General features: G+C 41.9%; 1 protein-coding gene across 1 annotated transcript in view; it reads left to right on the forward strand.

Moving 5' to 3' along the window:
• The window catches only part of sema6bb (sema domain, transmembrane domain (TM), and cytoplasmic domain, (semaphorin) 6Bb), a 123,344-nt gene that overhangs the window by 66,396 nt on the left and 39,529 nt on the right, over positions 1–17,419 (forward strand). Inside the window, exons 6-10 of the mRNA XM_062424349.1 lie at positions 7,600–7,698; positions 9,202–9,292; positions 9,661–9,780; positions 10,426–10,514; positions 11,317–11,534. Of these exons, the coding sequence (XP_062280333.1) occupies positions 7,600–7,698; positions 9,202–9,292; positions 9,661–9,780; positions 10,426–10,514; positions 11,317–11,534 (617 nt within the window). The remainder of the gene's footprint in view (positions 1–7,599; positions 7,699–9,201; positions 9,293–9,660; positions 9,781–10,425; positions 10,515–11,316; positions 11,535–17,419) is intronic.

Below are 17,419 nucleotides of genomic sequence, written 5' to 3' on the forward strand. Positions count from 1 at the left end.
AATATAAGTAAATGTACTTGTCAAACAGAGGCAATTACAAATAAAGGACTCTCTCTAATATAAGTCTAATTCCAATAAAGGACTGGTAACCTCTGCAGTTGAGATAAATAAAGGCCTCTGTCACTATTTGTGGAAATACAGTGCCTCTTATATCTCTAACACACACACATCCCTAGCTGCTGTCTGCCATACATAAGAAGCCTGTATTCAAAGTCTACATGTGGGTGTGTGCAGTGGTTGTGGTTGGCACAGGAAACATGAGCTCTGTCCCCTCCAGGCAGAGAAAAAAATGACTTATTTAACAAACTGAGAGAACACCTGACATTAAATCTGTGAGAGACAGTGCCAGACGGAAACACAATGGAGAATAGAGGGACAGAGACAAAAAGCTGGGTTGAGAGGAGGAGGTGAGGGGGAGAGGAAGGGTAGGAAAAAAAATGAGAGGAGAGGGGTGGGTGTGTGTTGGTCCCTGTTGGTCGGCCCTGAGGAGAGCTGTGGGGCTGACTGAGATATGAAAGGTCTTCTTGCCCCTAATGACTGTGCTGCCTGGTAATGCTGTGAGTCACACGGCAATGTGAGGAAGATAAGACCGCTGCCAGGTCCTCACTGTCAGCTCTCTGGGCTCAGATGCATATGAATGGATGTGCTTGTGCTTGTGCTTGTGCTTGTGTGTGTGTGTGTGTGTGTGTGTGTGTGTGTGTGTGTGTGTGTGTGTGTGTGTGTGTGTGTGTGTGTGTGTGTGTGTGTGTGTGTGTGTACAGATTGAAAACAGTTTATAGATAAAATTACCAGAAGGGAAATATTACTGGGGCTTCCTCATATATACTGTGATAGTTTAAAACAAATATTTTGATGTAAATACCAAGAAAGTAGTAAGTATATTCTATTTAATAGCTTCACAATCAAATCCAAAAACATACACATAAAATGATAAATGAAATGGAAATTAAAAAAATACAAACATGATGAGCAAACAAGTTGAATGATTAGTTTTACTGATGAGTAACTTGTTGGGAACAACATACTCCAGGTGAACATGCATGACAAAGCACAGGTGTGCTCATTTTGATTGTCATTATAAGCTCAAGGGTAACCTTTTTTCAATGATGATACAGTATATTTGAATTGGACCACACATGTGCAGAACCATATTTTCTTCATATTTGATTTTTTTTTGTCGTCATGCACCTTTGTTTGGATTCCCGAGGTTGGCAGTCCTCTAAAAAATGTTAAGCTGGACCTCAGATTAGCTCAAAATACTGAAGTAAAAAAAATAACACAACCAATACAATTAAAAAAAGACACTTCAGATGTATCTCTATGTTATAATAACCACATTTGATTATATCTTACATCACAATAGTAATATTATTATTTTTTACTACAGGGCTATTGTATTGGAGTGCATTGGATTGCTACAATGCTTTGTATTGCTATTTTGGTTACTACATTGAGGGTTGACTGCTGTTTACGTATTAAATAAAACAACACTCCTTTTTCTGAATAATGCACATACGCAAATGCATTGTGCAGGTTTTTACATACATGTGGGTGGGATCAGTAACTCTAGTGTACATACAGTTCATACATATTCATGATTTCTTTTTTTATCTGCTCTCTCCTACACATACATGAACACAATTAAGAACATCCTCGACAAACGCATCTGTCAGGCAGTGATTTTCTGTGCTGCCACCCTCTCCTCCACTTCACCTCCTGAAAATGTCCTGTTCTACTTCGGGGATGGTCATGTCAGATGTGATACATTCGCCACCTCGTAATTGGTTTTGTAATTAAATGTTTACGCTTGGTTGATCACAAAGGACATAGTATTCTCCCTAATTAGGCTGAAAATTCAATATCCTAATTCATTCGCCTTTTTTTATCCTCCTGTGTTGACCAAATGATTGTTGATGAATGCAACAGCTGGCCTCGCTGTCATTCAATCTGCATATTCTTGGCATATTTTCCTTTGTCCTCTGCTTTCTGCTGTCTCTTTGATATCTTATGTATTTGCCCTTTTCATTGTCTCTTTCTGTCATTCTCTCCCCTTCCCCTTCACTTCCTTAGAAGAGGGTGAGACATAGAGGTGGCTCTGTGCCAACACATCAGGCCATAGCGGTGTGGAATGTACTGTACGTGCAAACGAAGGCAATTCCATATAGAGCGCCTTTAAAGAGCAGTTGGGCATCGTTATAAGCAGCACTTAGCGAGATATTTGATCAATATTGCTTTGATCGTGCTCTCGGAGGAGCTCTGGGTTTTCAATCGTCCAACCGAGATAAAACCACAACCGTCAGAAGATAGGGTTTCACAGCCGTCTTTTGGCTCCTAAATTAATCAATCTGAAAAAACCACATGTGGAGACACTTTTATTCCTTGTAACTGATGCTTCATATGTAGAAAGCATCTAGTTTATCTGCCTTTTGATGCTAAATGTGTGATGTCTATTATTAAATCTGGGCTGATCTTATATAACTAAGACTGAATTAAGCTCAACCTTTAATTTATATTTCACAGCATCGCTATATTCCCCAAAAAGTAGTACTTATGAGTCAATTATCACACTCATCACATAAAACTAAAGTGCTAGAATGCCAAATACCCTGAATATGGAGAAAGGGAGGCTCTGCATACTCATCCAGTAAAAGTATTTAATGATAAAACCAAGCTCTCAGTCACTATACCTTATCACACCAAATGTTGCATGACTAACAAACAGATGTTTTTCTTGATGATTCGGATTACTTTTGATACATATTTCTAGTATTTTCTATGATTTCCAGTTATTTTCTGTATTGATTGATACTCGTTATCACCAAATATTTGCGTTGGAGTGTGTGCAGTGTGCATAGCCTTCTTTTCTCAATACACTATATTCCCCAAAAACACATTTCCTCTCCAGCAAGTGTACACTATCACATTCATGAATCACTTCCAGAAAGTTAATTAATTTTCTTAATATGACAATTATCCATCGTTTACTCAGCAAGTTGTCAGACACCAAGCGCTCCTGGGGTGATTCAGGTTAAGTGTTGTGGTTAAGGGCTGAATTGTGTGTGTGTGTGTGTGTGTGTGTGTGTGTGTGTACGTGTGTGTGTGTGTGTGTGTGTGTGTGTGTGTGTGTGTGTGTGTGTGTGTGTGTGTGTGTGTGTGTGAGTGAGTGAGTGAGTAGTGAGTGTCTAGTGTGTGTATGTTTCCACCAGGGAGCGTTGCTCAGCTGACCCCTCGATCTGTAGGTCTTGCTGCAGGTCGGCTCCACTGCTGAGGCTGCCACATGGCTGACTGGCCTGGATAAACTCTCTGGTTCTCTCTATTTCTCCCTATCTGCCCCTCTCTCTCTCTTCATCTTTTCTTCCTACGGTATCTCTATTATCTCACTTTCTCCCTCTCTCTCCCTGCCTCTGGTGTCTGATGTTTGTTTGTGGCCTGTGGTGTCTTCAGTCAGAATAACCATCAAACAGAGACGAAGGATTGCAGAGGGACGCGGATTAGCTTTAACATGCTGAGTAAGACCGCAGTACTCAGAACAGCGCATTGCTGCTAATTTGGTACCGCTGTTAATTTATCCTCCGCCCACATGTGCACAAACACACACACACTTTCTTCCTGTCATGTAGAGTCACTCTGTTTTCGGTCAAAACTGTGTGTCAGGGATTTTTCTGGAAATGACAGGCCTGTTGTTAATGAGTGGAGAAGAGGGCTCGCCAAATCTTTTTGTGAGTGTGTATTGTGTATACAGTACATGTGTTGTGTGTGTGTGTGTGGGGGAGATTCTGGCTCAATGGCGGTTCTTGGCAGAGCACTGCTCTCCTCTCCCTGGTCGCTCACATCAGGGGACCAGCCAGGCATGTAATGGAAACTTTGGAGATTTAGCAGCTTGCTAAATAAGACCCCCTGACGTACTGCCTTAGATGGCTCCTATTGTACTTGCAAAAGATTTTATGACGTACAGACCTGTTTTGTATTTTGGCGAGACCAAACACAGGAATGCTGTTTGTAGCTGGAGGTGAAACATTGCATTTGTTAGGGTTTTTGGGGATAAAGTCTCATCATTAGGACAAACATTGAGGCCAAATGAGTAGGTTGTTTATCATCTCAGACTAAAAGTTGAGTTCCGGACAATAAATGAAAAGCAGATGCAGAAGGTGGAGACTCCTCAGTTTTAATGGTGTCTGACTGCTGCAGGTTATTTTGAGCAGATATGTTGTAGCAACAGAGCACCCTTCTGAATGTGTGTGTGGGAGTATGATCAATTTCATTAATGTGTCTACGAATGTTTTTGGGTATGCATGTTTTTGTATGCAGAACACTGTATCTAAGGAAAATGTTTGTATCTGTGCCGAGAATCGCAAAGGCAAGGAATGCACTTGCCCGGCCAACATCTGCAGAGTAGAACAAGGCTGACAAATATTGCTCTTAAGAGCAAGAGACTGATTAAAAACCTGCTGCTTGCATAGCATCCAGTTTATATCAGTGTAGATACACATAGGCACACATGCTCACAGACACACATACATCCTTCCCAATCTTTCCACACCCTCTCTCTCGTTCTTAAATCTCTCCTTCCATTTACAACTACGTCCATATTTGCACTGAAGCGCGTGCTCCTGTGTAATTCATCTGTGCTGCAGATTCATTTTTCTGAGCCCGTGCAGCTCTGCCACTGTCAGTAAGAAGAGCAGGAGCATGAGGAGGAGGAGGAGGAGGAGGAGGAGGAGGAGGAGGACAGGGAGGAGGAGGACTGCAGTCGTCTGGGTCTCTGGAAGGCTTGCCAGCCAGCACAGGTGGCGTTTTGTCTGGATTCTGCCCAGGGAGCGAGGGAGCACAGAGAAAAGAGGAGGAAGGGGGGAGTAGAAGGAGGCACCAGGACGAACAGCATTTGGATTTTTGTATATAATTGTTGAATTCAGTGATTCACTGCTTGATCCTCTATAATTGGTTTGTGTTTTTTAATGTGGAAACCACAGTGAAACCATAATCCTACTGACTGAATGGGGCTTTGAATAAAGACAGACCCATACCTGAAACTGCCAAATTGCTTCCTGGAATAGATGAATAAGGGTTAATGAAATGCATGTATGCAGCAAGGGATGAATTTTGACGATATCTTTTAAGTGCAAAAGGAATTCAAAATTGAGTCACTGAATTGCAATGAAGGACCCAACCCCTTGTTTATATCCTGTAGTCGTGAAATGTTTCATTTTATGCAGAATAACACTGCCAAATGCCCACATTTGTGCAGTGGTTTGGTTCTTCTAAGTATTTACGCCCCTCTCTGAGACGCTGGCAATGGGACTGGGCTGTTATTAAGAGAGCTTCATCTGGCTTTGTGATTACAGCTCTGACCGAGCTGACAGACTGCAACCCCACCGACAAACAGCATGCAAATGATTCTCACACACGAGCATGCATCTGTGCTGTGATATGCAGATACACACATACACACACACATACACACACTTACACACACACACACACACACACACAGATATACGCACTAGACACACAGGAACACATGCTGTATGTGGGGGGGAGTGACACACACATACACATGTACTGTCGCTGTCACTCCTCAATTTGTCAAATAGGGCTGCAGCATTTGAAATTTACACCTCACACTTGACACTACACACACACCCAACATGCACGCATGCACGCACACACACACACACACACACACACACACACACACACACACACACACACACACACACACACACACACACACACACACACACACAGTACACTCACACATGAAATTACTTCCTTCTTTCCTGTTCTTTTGCTGTTGAAAAATGAGAACCCTGCAGGGAATGAAGTGGGAAGGTGGAAGGGTGGAGGGTGGAGCATCTGGAATAACACTCACTAGTGTCTCATATCCCTGCTTCCCTCTGATCTCTTCAGACACACACACACAAACACAAGCACACACACACACACACATCATTTGACATTCCCACTATCACCACCACCTCCACTTCTGCTCCAGTCCTACTTCTGTTTCCGATGACATCAATGTGAGTAGTGGTCTTGAAGTAGACCCCATCTGCCGTGTGTGTGTATGTGTGGCTGAGCTGGTGCCATCCTGGCTGGGGCACCAGTAGTCTGGGGGAGGGGGGGGTTCTGGCTGCTGTCCGCTAGTGATCTACTGTACATCACCCACTCACTCTGCGCACACACACACACACACACACACACACACACACACACACACACACACACACACACACACACACACACACACACATACACACACACACACACACAGCTGGCTGACTCGTTGCTGCAAAGGCAAACCAGTTTACTTTTTGGCTTTAAAAGTCAAAGGTCATAATAGGAATTTAGGTTGAATACATTTGGAAAAACATCTGTGTTGACAGGTTTTTTTGTTTGTTTGTTTGTTTTTTATCATGTTACCTTTTGGTCCTAGAGACAGTGGTTCCCAACACATGGGTCACTAATCCTCTAATGGGTCCCAAGATCAATCTGAGGAGTCAGAAAAGAAAAGAAAAGGTTTTTTTGTGTGTGAATTTCTTACAATTTTAGTTTTTGTTTGTGAAATATTGAAATATTGATTATGAAAACTTTTATCTCGTCCACTCATAAAAATACTTCAAATTAAACAATCTGAGGAATAATCCATCTTTGGTTGAACCGGTCATATCCACACTGAAGCCATAATCTATACTGAGAAGTCGATATTGCTTCATTTTAATGAGTTACATGCAAAAAAAAACCGTTTAGAACCACTGCCCCAAAACCTCTCAACCTCAAATTCTTTAACATACAAATTGTCCACAGCTTTGTCCCCCTGCATTTCTCCATATTCACTCAATTGCTTTTAATCTCCATTGTATAAACTTGTGCCACACTGTGTTAATGATATGGAAAGCTAGTAGGTAAAAAAAATATGGCCACAGAAATAACAAAATGTCCTGTACAGTAGGTGCAGAACCCTGTGATAAACACAGCCGTGTAAAGTGTATGTCAGAGGTTGCATATGTTTAGTAATTTCCACTACAATCACACTGACAGGCTACACTTTTGTTAAGGCAGGAGATTAACTTGAAAGTAATTTTTCTCCATTTCACTACACCAACATTTATTACAATTTTACACTGTGGGGCACAAGCAGCTACTAAGTCATGTGGTTCTTAAACGACTTTTATTTTCAAAGAACGAACACGGGAGAAGGGAACTGTGACTCTGGTTTATTTTGTCATTTAGTTTGGTATAGTTTGAAGCCTCATGGTGGCAAAATTAGCCTTGAATTTGCTGTTTGTTTTAAAATCCTGAGGCTGGTTTGGGTTACTGTCTGTCAATCAATGGCTGTGTGAGTGTGTGTGCATGTGTGAAGAGGGTAGACACTTTAAGTCTCTGCAGGCTGCATCCAGACTGTATCAATATGATTGACAGCGTTAATGGCGTGATAATTCCACACATCAGGCAACTGAAAAGCTTCATTTCACCAAGCGGTTTGGATAATCAGTCTCCAAAAACTAAAACCCAGTTCTTCATTTTGCCTTTCTTCTCTTCAGTTGCACATTTCCTGCATGATTAAGGTCTCTCTCTCTCTATTTTTCTCTTTTTCTCCAGGATGAATGCCGAAATTTTATGAAGGTGCTGCTCAGCAGACAAGGAGGCCTGTTTGTGTGTGGGACCAACGCCTTCAACCCACTATGTGCCAACTACACTGTAAGTAAAGACTAAACACACTGGTGTTACAGCTGTACCTTTTCAAATCCTGGAAGTGGTCCATCCTTGCATTCTGTCTATTGACGTCATTGATTAATGGCTTATCTACTTTTTCCAGAAGAGAGTCCCCACTTCCAAAACACAATTAATAGACTGTTCAGGTGAAAATTTACTGTGTGATAACACTTGTTTGTTTTCACTCGAGGCACCATTTACTTCCTCCCCAGGAGTTATTTATCCTTGTTGTCTGGCAGTTCCAGTGCCTTGTTTTCCTAAGATACAACAGTTGTTATTTCTCAGTGGTTAAACTTTGTGGACTGCCGAGCTTGTTATCGTTGAGAGTCAGAGACGGATAATCAAGAAGAACACAAAGAGGTGAGAAGAGGAAGAGGCGGGTATTCAGAGAGTAAGGGTGAAGATTTGACTTGTTTCTTTACTTGTGTTAAGAAAGCAAAGCAACTTCCCCATTTGGAAGAAAAAATGGGCTTAATTTAAGAGTCAACAGGGTTTACGCGACAAGTGTCGACTGGCTTGATTCAACTAATTAGCCACTGTGCACTCTAAATATTTTCCCCTCTGTCAAAAACAAAATATGTTTGTCAGACTCTGCAAGAACTCACCTGAATCTTCCACCATGCAGCTGAATTTGCTCCACTTCCCGAATTCCTGTCTCACTCAATTACAGTTACAATTTCAAACTCGTGGAAGGAAAACTATACATAAATATTAATCATCAGCTCGACTGATTTCACATCATTCTGCAGGAATATTAAATGAGGGATGAACGCAGTTGGAGTTGGAGAGAGGGAGAGAGAGAGATAGAGGGTGGGGAAAATGCTTTCATTATCAAAGGCTTTTTCAGATAAGTGTTATTTTCAGTCTCTCACATTTCAAACACAGTGCAACAGTGTGACACTGAAACATACCTGGACCATTATCTGTCAGCTACTAATGACTTACAACAACAGTGTATAACACACCTGTCTCTGCCTGATAGGCTGTCTGTTTCTCTTGGGACTAGTTAGCGATGCTAACTACTGTTTTATTTATAGCTGTGTTTTAATGAAATGACACCCTCAATTTTTCATTTCCTAGAATAGATGAGAATTAGACTGTGTTGTTGAAATAGTTTGCTTGTGGCTACCTTTTAAGTATGTATGGGTGTGTTTGTGAAAGTGTGTGTGTTAGGCAGAGATACAGAGATTTTACTGTGTATACATGTTTGTGAGAGTTGGAAACTTGTTTGGGTGTGTGGACCCTGATGTGTCTGTTTGTGTGTGTGTGTTTGTCTGTTTTATTTATGCATGAATATGTCACTCTCTTGTTGTTGCTGCAGCCTAATTGCCACCAGTGAATCATTAGTTTGCACTTATGGTAACACTCCCTAATTGCCATTCTCTTGTGGCTTGTTTTCATGATGCTTCTGTGGATGCATTCTTATTGTTTGGAGTTTACTGATTGATGTGTGCATGTGTACATGTGTGTATGTGTGTTTCTTAACAGGGAGACACTCTGGAGATGGTAGGAGACACAGTCAGTGGGATGGCGAGATGCCCTTATGATCCCAAACACGCCAACGTAGCTCTGTTTGCAGGTATGGCACACCTTTTGTTTGGATCCTCACTTCCTCGCCCTTGTGTGGATCACGCAGCGGGATGTGACACTATGTGCTATCACACATTTCCTTTTGTGATTCTGGTGATTGCAGCAGTGAATATCATTGAGGAGTAGCATTGCTCCTCACTGAATGAGACATTGCGGTCCCTGAATACAGTATGCTACATATGCTCAACAATGCTGTGCCACTGTGATTCTTTAGTTTTATTCATCTGCTCTGTGTCAGCCTGTCCAACTCACTTGTGTGTTAATATGTGTATGTGTGTGTGTGTGTGTGTGTGTGTGTGTGTGTGTGTGTGTGTGTGTGCGTGCGTGCGTGCGTGTGTGTGTGTGTGTTTGTGTCAGAGGGGAATCTGTTTACAGCCACAGTGACAGACTTCCTGGCTATTGATGCGGTTATCTACCGTAGCCTTGGGGACAGTCCTGCTCTGCGCACCGTCAAGCACGACTCCAAGTGGTTCAGAGGTACCGACAGATGTGTGTGCATCTGCGTGTTTGTGTGCTTTTTATGCTTGTTAAGGTGTGTATGTTTGTGTTTAAGAAGTGTATGTGCATGGGTGCAATAGTCTCAAGTATGTCTTTGTCAGAATCATTTCTGGTGTTGATGTTGTTTTCAGCATCTGATGGGTTGAGTGTTTGTCCACATCACTTAGCAGCATGCAGGATCAATACATGTGTCAGTAGCCAAGGGGCTGAGTCAGCAACCTAACAAATCTGTGTTCAGGTTACTGGACAAGGAGCTGTCAAAGTTAAGTCTGGACCATGCACAGTCAAAACAAACAACTACAATGAGACAGTAACACACACACACACACACACAAACACACAATATCAGACACACAGGTTGTAGCCAGTCCCGGGTGTAATAGCACCAAAATGCATAGCGTGAAACCGAGTTCTCGGAAACGTCAGGGGGCTATAATGTGCTTATTGTTTGGTGTGAAATCCCCTTTCAGCATGTAATGAAATTAAGCATGGCCTGTGCCTCTTTCTCACTGCCCTAATGTTACCTCAGTGTCGTGGGAGTGAATGATGCATGGTCCATCTATATTCCATTACACCTTTTCTCTCCATACTTCTGCCTCTCACATCTTCTTTCTCACAATACAGAGCCGTATTTTGTCAGCACTGTGGAGTGGGGACCTCACATCTACTTCTTCTTCAGAGAGATAGCCATGGAGTTCAATTACCTGGAAAAGGTGATGAAAACATGTCCTCTGCTGGTCCCGGTCCATTCAGAGAGTCTTTTAAAAGGACTGTTGAGGAATATGTGAATGTGTCTTTAAAATGCAAGGCCATGAAAGGAGATGCCAGACTAATATCTTCTCTGCAGCTATTATTTGAATGTCAATATTGTCCCACAGCTACACTGACCTTTCATCCTCATATTTGTTTGTCTGTATATCTAATACAACAAATCACGGACTGAGTAAACAACTCATGTCTGTATTAACCTGAGAAATGCCTTTTTGTATATCAACTCTGTGTCTTTTGTGCCCTAACAGAGCTGGGGATGCATCTTTATGAAAAAAGTATTAGCATCAGGAAACTCATTTTTCTAATAAATCAGCAATTCACATTTGGGGAGATGTTCTTGCACAAGGTCTCTGGCTTGACATGTTTACAGAGAGCAGAGTAAATGGATCCTTAAACAGCACCAACGTTGTGTGGATGGGGATGTTCAAAGAAGCAATTTCGAGATGACATTTTCATGAATAATTGATATTAAATTTACCATTATAAAACAATGATCTGTCAAAACAGGGTTCGCGCATTGCAAATAGCATGCAAATGAGTCTTACAGATCAACCTAGAGTGGAAAAAAAGCTTTCAAATATGCCTTTTTGAAGATGAAACCCAAAGCTCTGGAAATGTTTCCTATCTCCCCAGCTTATGACTTGAGTTATATATGTGAGTTGTGTTTGTACAGTAGGCAATGATGTGCCTGTTAAATTTATTTTCTATGCCTGCATCTGCTTCTCTGTGCCTAACTACTTATAGGTGGTGGTGTCACGTGTGGCTCGTGTGTGTAAACGGGATCAGGGTGGATCTCAGCGTGTCCTGGAGAAGCAGTGGACGTCGTTCCTCAAAGCCCGCCTAAACTGCTCCGTTCCCGGTGATTCACACTTCTACTTTAATCTGCTGCACTCCACCAGCCCTGTCATCAGGATGCACGGCAGGGACATCATCCTGGGTGTGTTCTCCACACCAGCTAACAGGTATAGCATAGACACATTTATGTTTACTGGTAAACAAGCTACAACACATACAAATATGCCTTACCCTCTAAGAAATGCACCCACAAGGGCAGACACTGATCAATATGCAACCTGTCTGCCTTTAAATATGAAAGTTGATTTGTGTTTATGTGTGTGTGTGTGTGTGTGTGTGTGTGTGTGTGTGTGTGTGTGTGTGTGTGTGTGTGTGTGTGTGTGTGTGTGTGTGTGTGTGTGTGTGTGTTTGTGTTTGTGTGTGTGTGTGTGTGTTGTGTGTGTGAGCATGTGTGACTGTGTCAAAGTGAAGGATTTCAATCCATGTCCTGCAGACTGAGACTGAGATTATCGTTTAAGAAACATGTAGATGTAAAAACCCACCATGACATCCTCCCTGTGGAGACACACTCAGCGTACAATCACACTTACACAAACCACCATAGTTTGTTCCTTCACCCAAGAAGTCAGAAAGAGCGAGGCTTCCTTACAGGCCAAGGCGAGCAATGCTCTGGAGAAAATGAAAGAGGCTGTGTGTGAGGTGCAAAGGTCAGGATTGTGGGGTACAGAGTAATTTAAGACACATTGAACACTTTCATTGAGGACAAAAGGGTGATTTGTTGAAAGACAAGATTAAATTGGAAAAAGGTTAGAGGAGAGGAGAGGAGAGGAGAGGAGAGGAGCTGCCTTGTAAATGGAGGATTATGGGAGACTGAGGATATTTGCAGAGCCAAAGACAACACAAACAGCAAACCAGTGAAACTGAACAACAGAAAGAAGAAGGGAATGTGACAAAAATATTTATTTTAGACATACAGTATACTTTTGATCATTCAGATGCACCAAATATAGGATTGTATCTATACACTATGAAGGCACTCATTCTTGTGTGGCATTCAAACAAGTCAGAAAACTGCCAGTGGGATGAGTTAATTCCCTTTGTTTCCAGTGCAAATAAACAAGAGTTTTCTTGATTTCCATGTCCCTATCCTGATACAGTTGAGTAATCTGTTTATCATTCTTTGTTTGAAGATACAGACAAACACATTCTTAGATGCAGGGTTTTTTAAAGGTATGTACGGAAAAAGCTAAATGCTAAATGTGATACTGAGTTAATAATGTGGGAACATTCTTCATGTATCCTCCAAGTTCCAAAGCAAAACAAATACTCTGGATGCCTTTGTAAGAGTCTTGCTAGAGTTTATTGCAGTCTAACTGCCTCAAATCATATAGTTTTAAAATACATTCAGTGTATTTTTCTGTGATGGCCCACTTCCTTTACACTACCTGAATGGCCCTGATACCACTTACTGTGTCTGGTAGTGCAGACACATTAAAGCAAACACTTAGAAATGCTTGTGACTGCTTGCTATTTGACTCTGGTCTAGAATCAATACAGTGTCTCTCTTAAATGCAGCCAGCAGCTTAACTATTATTTGTCAGTTCACCAGTACAATACCATATCCTTTATTTAAAATAAAGCCATTTGCTAATTGCAGGAATATCTGTCAAAGCAATGAGCTCCCGTCTTCCAAGTAAAAGACATGAAACAAACAGGGGAAGACGAGAAGAGAACCAAAGCAAGCAAATGCGAATGGTGAGAAGACACAGAGGACAATAAAGAGGGAGTTGGCGAACAAGAGGGAGAGAGACGAATGAGAAACTCAAGGTCAATAATGGAGCACATGTGTGTCCCTCGCTCTCTGAGATCTAAAACTGTTTCATCAGCTGCATCTTATCTGTGTGGTTGGAAGGTCTACGCTGCCTGCAGAGACAGATGGATGCTTTACACACACACAGACACACACACACACACACACTTACATACACAAACACAAACATGCACGTGCACAAACACACCGACAATGGTTCCCAGATAACAGCATTTACAACATGCCATGGAGGAGAAACAGCTGAATACACACATACTCCTGTGTGGGTAAACTGTTACTGGGTCCTATTTTATATAACTACCAACCAAGTCAGAGATTGACAGAGGTTTAGATGGATGGATAAGGAGATGTGTGGTGGATGAAAATGAACAAAAAGAGAAAGGGAGAATATGTGAGGTGAGCTGCGAAACTCCCACTGGCCCCTTGTGGCCCACTGCACCACACTGGCTAAGTGCTTGCCAGACAAATTGCATTGGCTGGCAGCATTCAGTGAGAACAGCATGAAGCAGGACCTGGGAGTGCAGAATAACTCCTCTCGTGCCATTTTACCCCTTGCTGTATATATGGAACTGTATGGGAATATAGGATAAAGTCAAGTTTTACGGGGCTCTCCCATAGTCAACCCTGGACACACTGAAGTTACTCATCTCCTCCTGTGCCCACATACTCCCGGGATGATTTTATAGCCACAACTCCATGAAGAGTTGCAATTTTTAGGATCGTTCAGTCTTTGTTTCCACAGTGTAAAATAGCCCCTAGTATCCATTTCCTTTGTGCATCATACTCTGAAGCCCCAGGCCCTTCCTGTCGATGAGGGATGAAAGAAGAGTTTGGATTACCTACTGAGCACCTCCTGCACTCAACACTCCTGATGCTCAAGAGGTCAAGGAGGCATAGGGAGAAATCATATACTGAAAAGAGAGCTGAATAAAAAAGGATGAGAATATGAGACGATTGGGGAGAAGAAGAGAGAAGAAAGTATTTTCTGCTTTATTTAGCAACTCAAATAAGCAGGTAAGAGAAAGAACAGCAGCAAGATGACAAATGGAAGGCTAACTGTCATTGTGCTGCAGTGGACTGGTACTGAAAACAAACAAGTCTCGTTATTTCTTAGCTATTATTTTGGCAGCTGAAAATGTCTATTGCTGGAGTAGACTAACGTGGGCTCATTAGGCTTAATAGAGCTGCACAGGAATGCAAGGAAAACATCCCATGCAAAGAAAAGTAAATCTGGTGCATCCTGAAAGTGGGAGGCCCTGTTTGGTTTTGGTTATAAAGATCCCATGTGACAGGGTTAGAGCAGGATACCCCTCAGGGAAAACATGGCTGAGGAGGGGAAATGTGGAGGACAAGGAGCAGGAGGAGAACAGGTTTACAGTGCCAGGAGAAGTGCGACACAGGGGAGGATGCACAGATGTGCAAGCTAGTCCCCCCAGGCTTTGCACAAGCAGAGAAGGCAGAGGAATACATATTTAGCTAGAGAGAGATACTGTAGAGAAAGGGATGTGGGGAAGGACACTGCATGTAATTGACAGCAGCGCCATGTCACAGGGAAAATACCAAGTTGTTACAGAGGTGTTAGCTAGTCCACATGGGCCAGGAAAAGACAAGTTGGGAACAAAATAATGCCCACAGGGACACAATGTAGGTAGAGTTTTGCAGCAGAATAAATGAAAGAATCAGGATGATATAGTAACATTAAAAATTACGATAAAGGGCCTGAAGTCCATGAGGCAAAGGATCTCATAATCATGGCCTATTGTATGTTTAAAGAGTTCCATATATTGTTTTGATCATAGGTTAAATATTCGTGCCATGTTTTATAAAAACCAGAGAGATAGATCAATAGTGGGCTATCCATATGATTGGTTAAAAATACCTTCATTTCTGTCATATGATTTAAACTCTGTGCATTGTAAATGATTATTCATATTGTGGAAATTAGTATACTAATTATTTATCGCTCACAGGATAAAAACAGTTAGTTTTTGGCATTTGTTGTAGCTGGTTACCTGGCAACCTCTTGTTGAAAACAAGACTCCATTGCTTACAGCCAAGAAATAGTCCTTCACATATCCCCCCATAAAACAGCAATATTTTGTTTTGCACTTTAGTTTTGTAAAGATCAAACAAACTATAATAATCTTCTTCATAAATCAAGCTTCTTATCTAACTGTCAGCAGCTATTGGACTATTCCTTAAAATGCAACTGAAACGAAATTAAATGTGAGTTGATTAGACTAAAATTCACACAGATAGGACAGGCTTTTAAGCAAGGTCATGCTTTATTCCATTATGGTGGCCTAATTGTTCGGATCTGATTTTGCAGAAAAAAGGTTGTGTGTATTTGAGTCCCCTCTGGCTCAAGTTTTGTGCAAATTAAGTCAAGTCAACAATAGAAAAAAATATCTAAGGATGAGCTGCTGTAATTGGTCCAATTAGTTTTTAATTAATTATTTCATCAGAAATTACTGATTAATTCAATACTTCACAAGGTCTTTACTTTTTATTTATAATGGGTGTGCAAATTTTAAAACTTGTATTGAAAGACTGACATTGAGATACTGAAACTTCACCTGACTCCCACCTTCTTCTCCTCTTCTTCATCTACTCCTACAAGACATCATGTGTCTGTGAGGACAGTGTTATTCCTGGCTGTCAGTGAGCTTGTTAACAATGAGGAACTACTTTAAATCCAGCAGCAGCACCTCTCAAACGAACCCCCTGTGAATTTGGCCTGGATGGCCTGTCACTCAACCCCGGTCAAGGGGAAAGAGTGAAGGAAGGACAAATTCCGATGGAAAGAGAGAAAGGGGCAAGCTAAATCTGAAAGTAAACAAAAAATTTGTCTCAAATGTGAAGGGTGATAGAGAGAATGACATCTACCAGAGTACCAAAAACAAGAAATACATGCTAAGAAACAAGAGGAGGAGAGACTATTACAAAGTGAAAATGAGAATAATTAAAACAAATTTGAGAGAGCCTGAGGCCTTTTAGTCTTACTTCTGTTAGACACAGAGCCTGGGTTAACCCAGTGACCTGCTGCGAGAGAGAGAGAAAGAGAAAGAGAGAGCCGGGGGAATAAGGGGGAGGGGTGAAAGAAAGGTACAGAAAGGAAGCCAAGCTGGCAACAGTGAAGAGCTGGCAGACATGTCACACATAACATCTGGTGCCTGTGGTCCAGAGAGAGACAATGTATCGTCCACAGATAGGCCTTCAGCTCTGCCACAGTGGCTGGGGTTGAGTCACATCCCTGCCTATGAATGATAAGTACTGAGGAAGACGGCATGACCTGATCAAATGGCACATCAGGAGGGAACAGCTCCCCGCTGCCACCAAAATCCAGCCTTCGGGCACTGCCTTTCCAAACAAACCCTTCAGTGGCTTTCAAAGGGGCACTCAACAGAAACACTGCAAAGCTCTTTACAGGATCGTGAGGGTGGGCTGCACAACCCCTCAAATCACCAGTTTGACGTTTATTTCTTAAGAGAGAAAGAGAAAGAAACAGGTGGGGTTTGTGTGGGCTTCACATATAGCTGCAGGTTGCAGGTGACTCAGTCCTCTCAGGTTTTTTCAATGTGTGTGTATCACTAAGGTATCAGCACTTAGTCATAGCTCTCACACAACACACACCATTAGTCATTGATGAGGTTTCATTCAGCACAGAATTGAGTCTGGGAGCAGGAAACATGGATGTTTTTTAAAAACTCATTCCTTATCTCATCCTCAGTCTCTGCAGTGCTTTGTTTCCTTAGACACAACACAAATAAGATGGTCTAACTTTCTGTGAGTGTGTCTGTGTTTCTTTAATATGTGTAAGCTGTGTGTGTGTGGGCTATGGACACTTCTTGGGGCAGATGTTTTGTCCTCCGTTGCAGGGTTCATGAGTAGTTAAACAGCCTCCAAGGTGCACTGGGCGTTCCACTCAAGGGTGTTGTTGGGTTCATTTCCTTTACAAGAATCTTCCCCCCTTTGTGAAGGACAGAATATTCAGTGACTCATTTCCTATTTCGTTTTATATTCCAGGAATTCCAGCCAGAATGTTTTCATGGGTCTAATCTAGCTATTGCATCCGCTACATGTCTATTCTTCGCCCACAGAGTTTGTAGTATCTATCTCATCCTGTCTTTCTTTCCGTCTCAGTAACAATTTCCTTTGTGTTCAAGCATTGAATGTCAAAATATGAACAGCCCAAATCCAATTTGTCATCTTTGCTGGGTG

This window comes from Scomber scombrus, chromosome 8, assembly GCF_963691925.1.
Source record: "Scomber scombrus chromosome 8, fScoSco1.1, whole genome shotgun sequence".
In the NCBI taxonomy this organism is placed as follows: domain Eukaryota; kingdom Metazoa; phylum Chordata; class Actinopteri; order Scombriformes; family Scombridae; genus Scomber; species Scomber scombrus.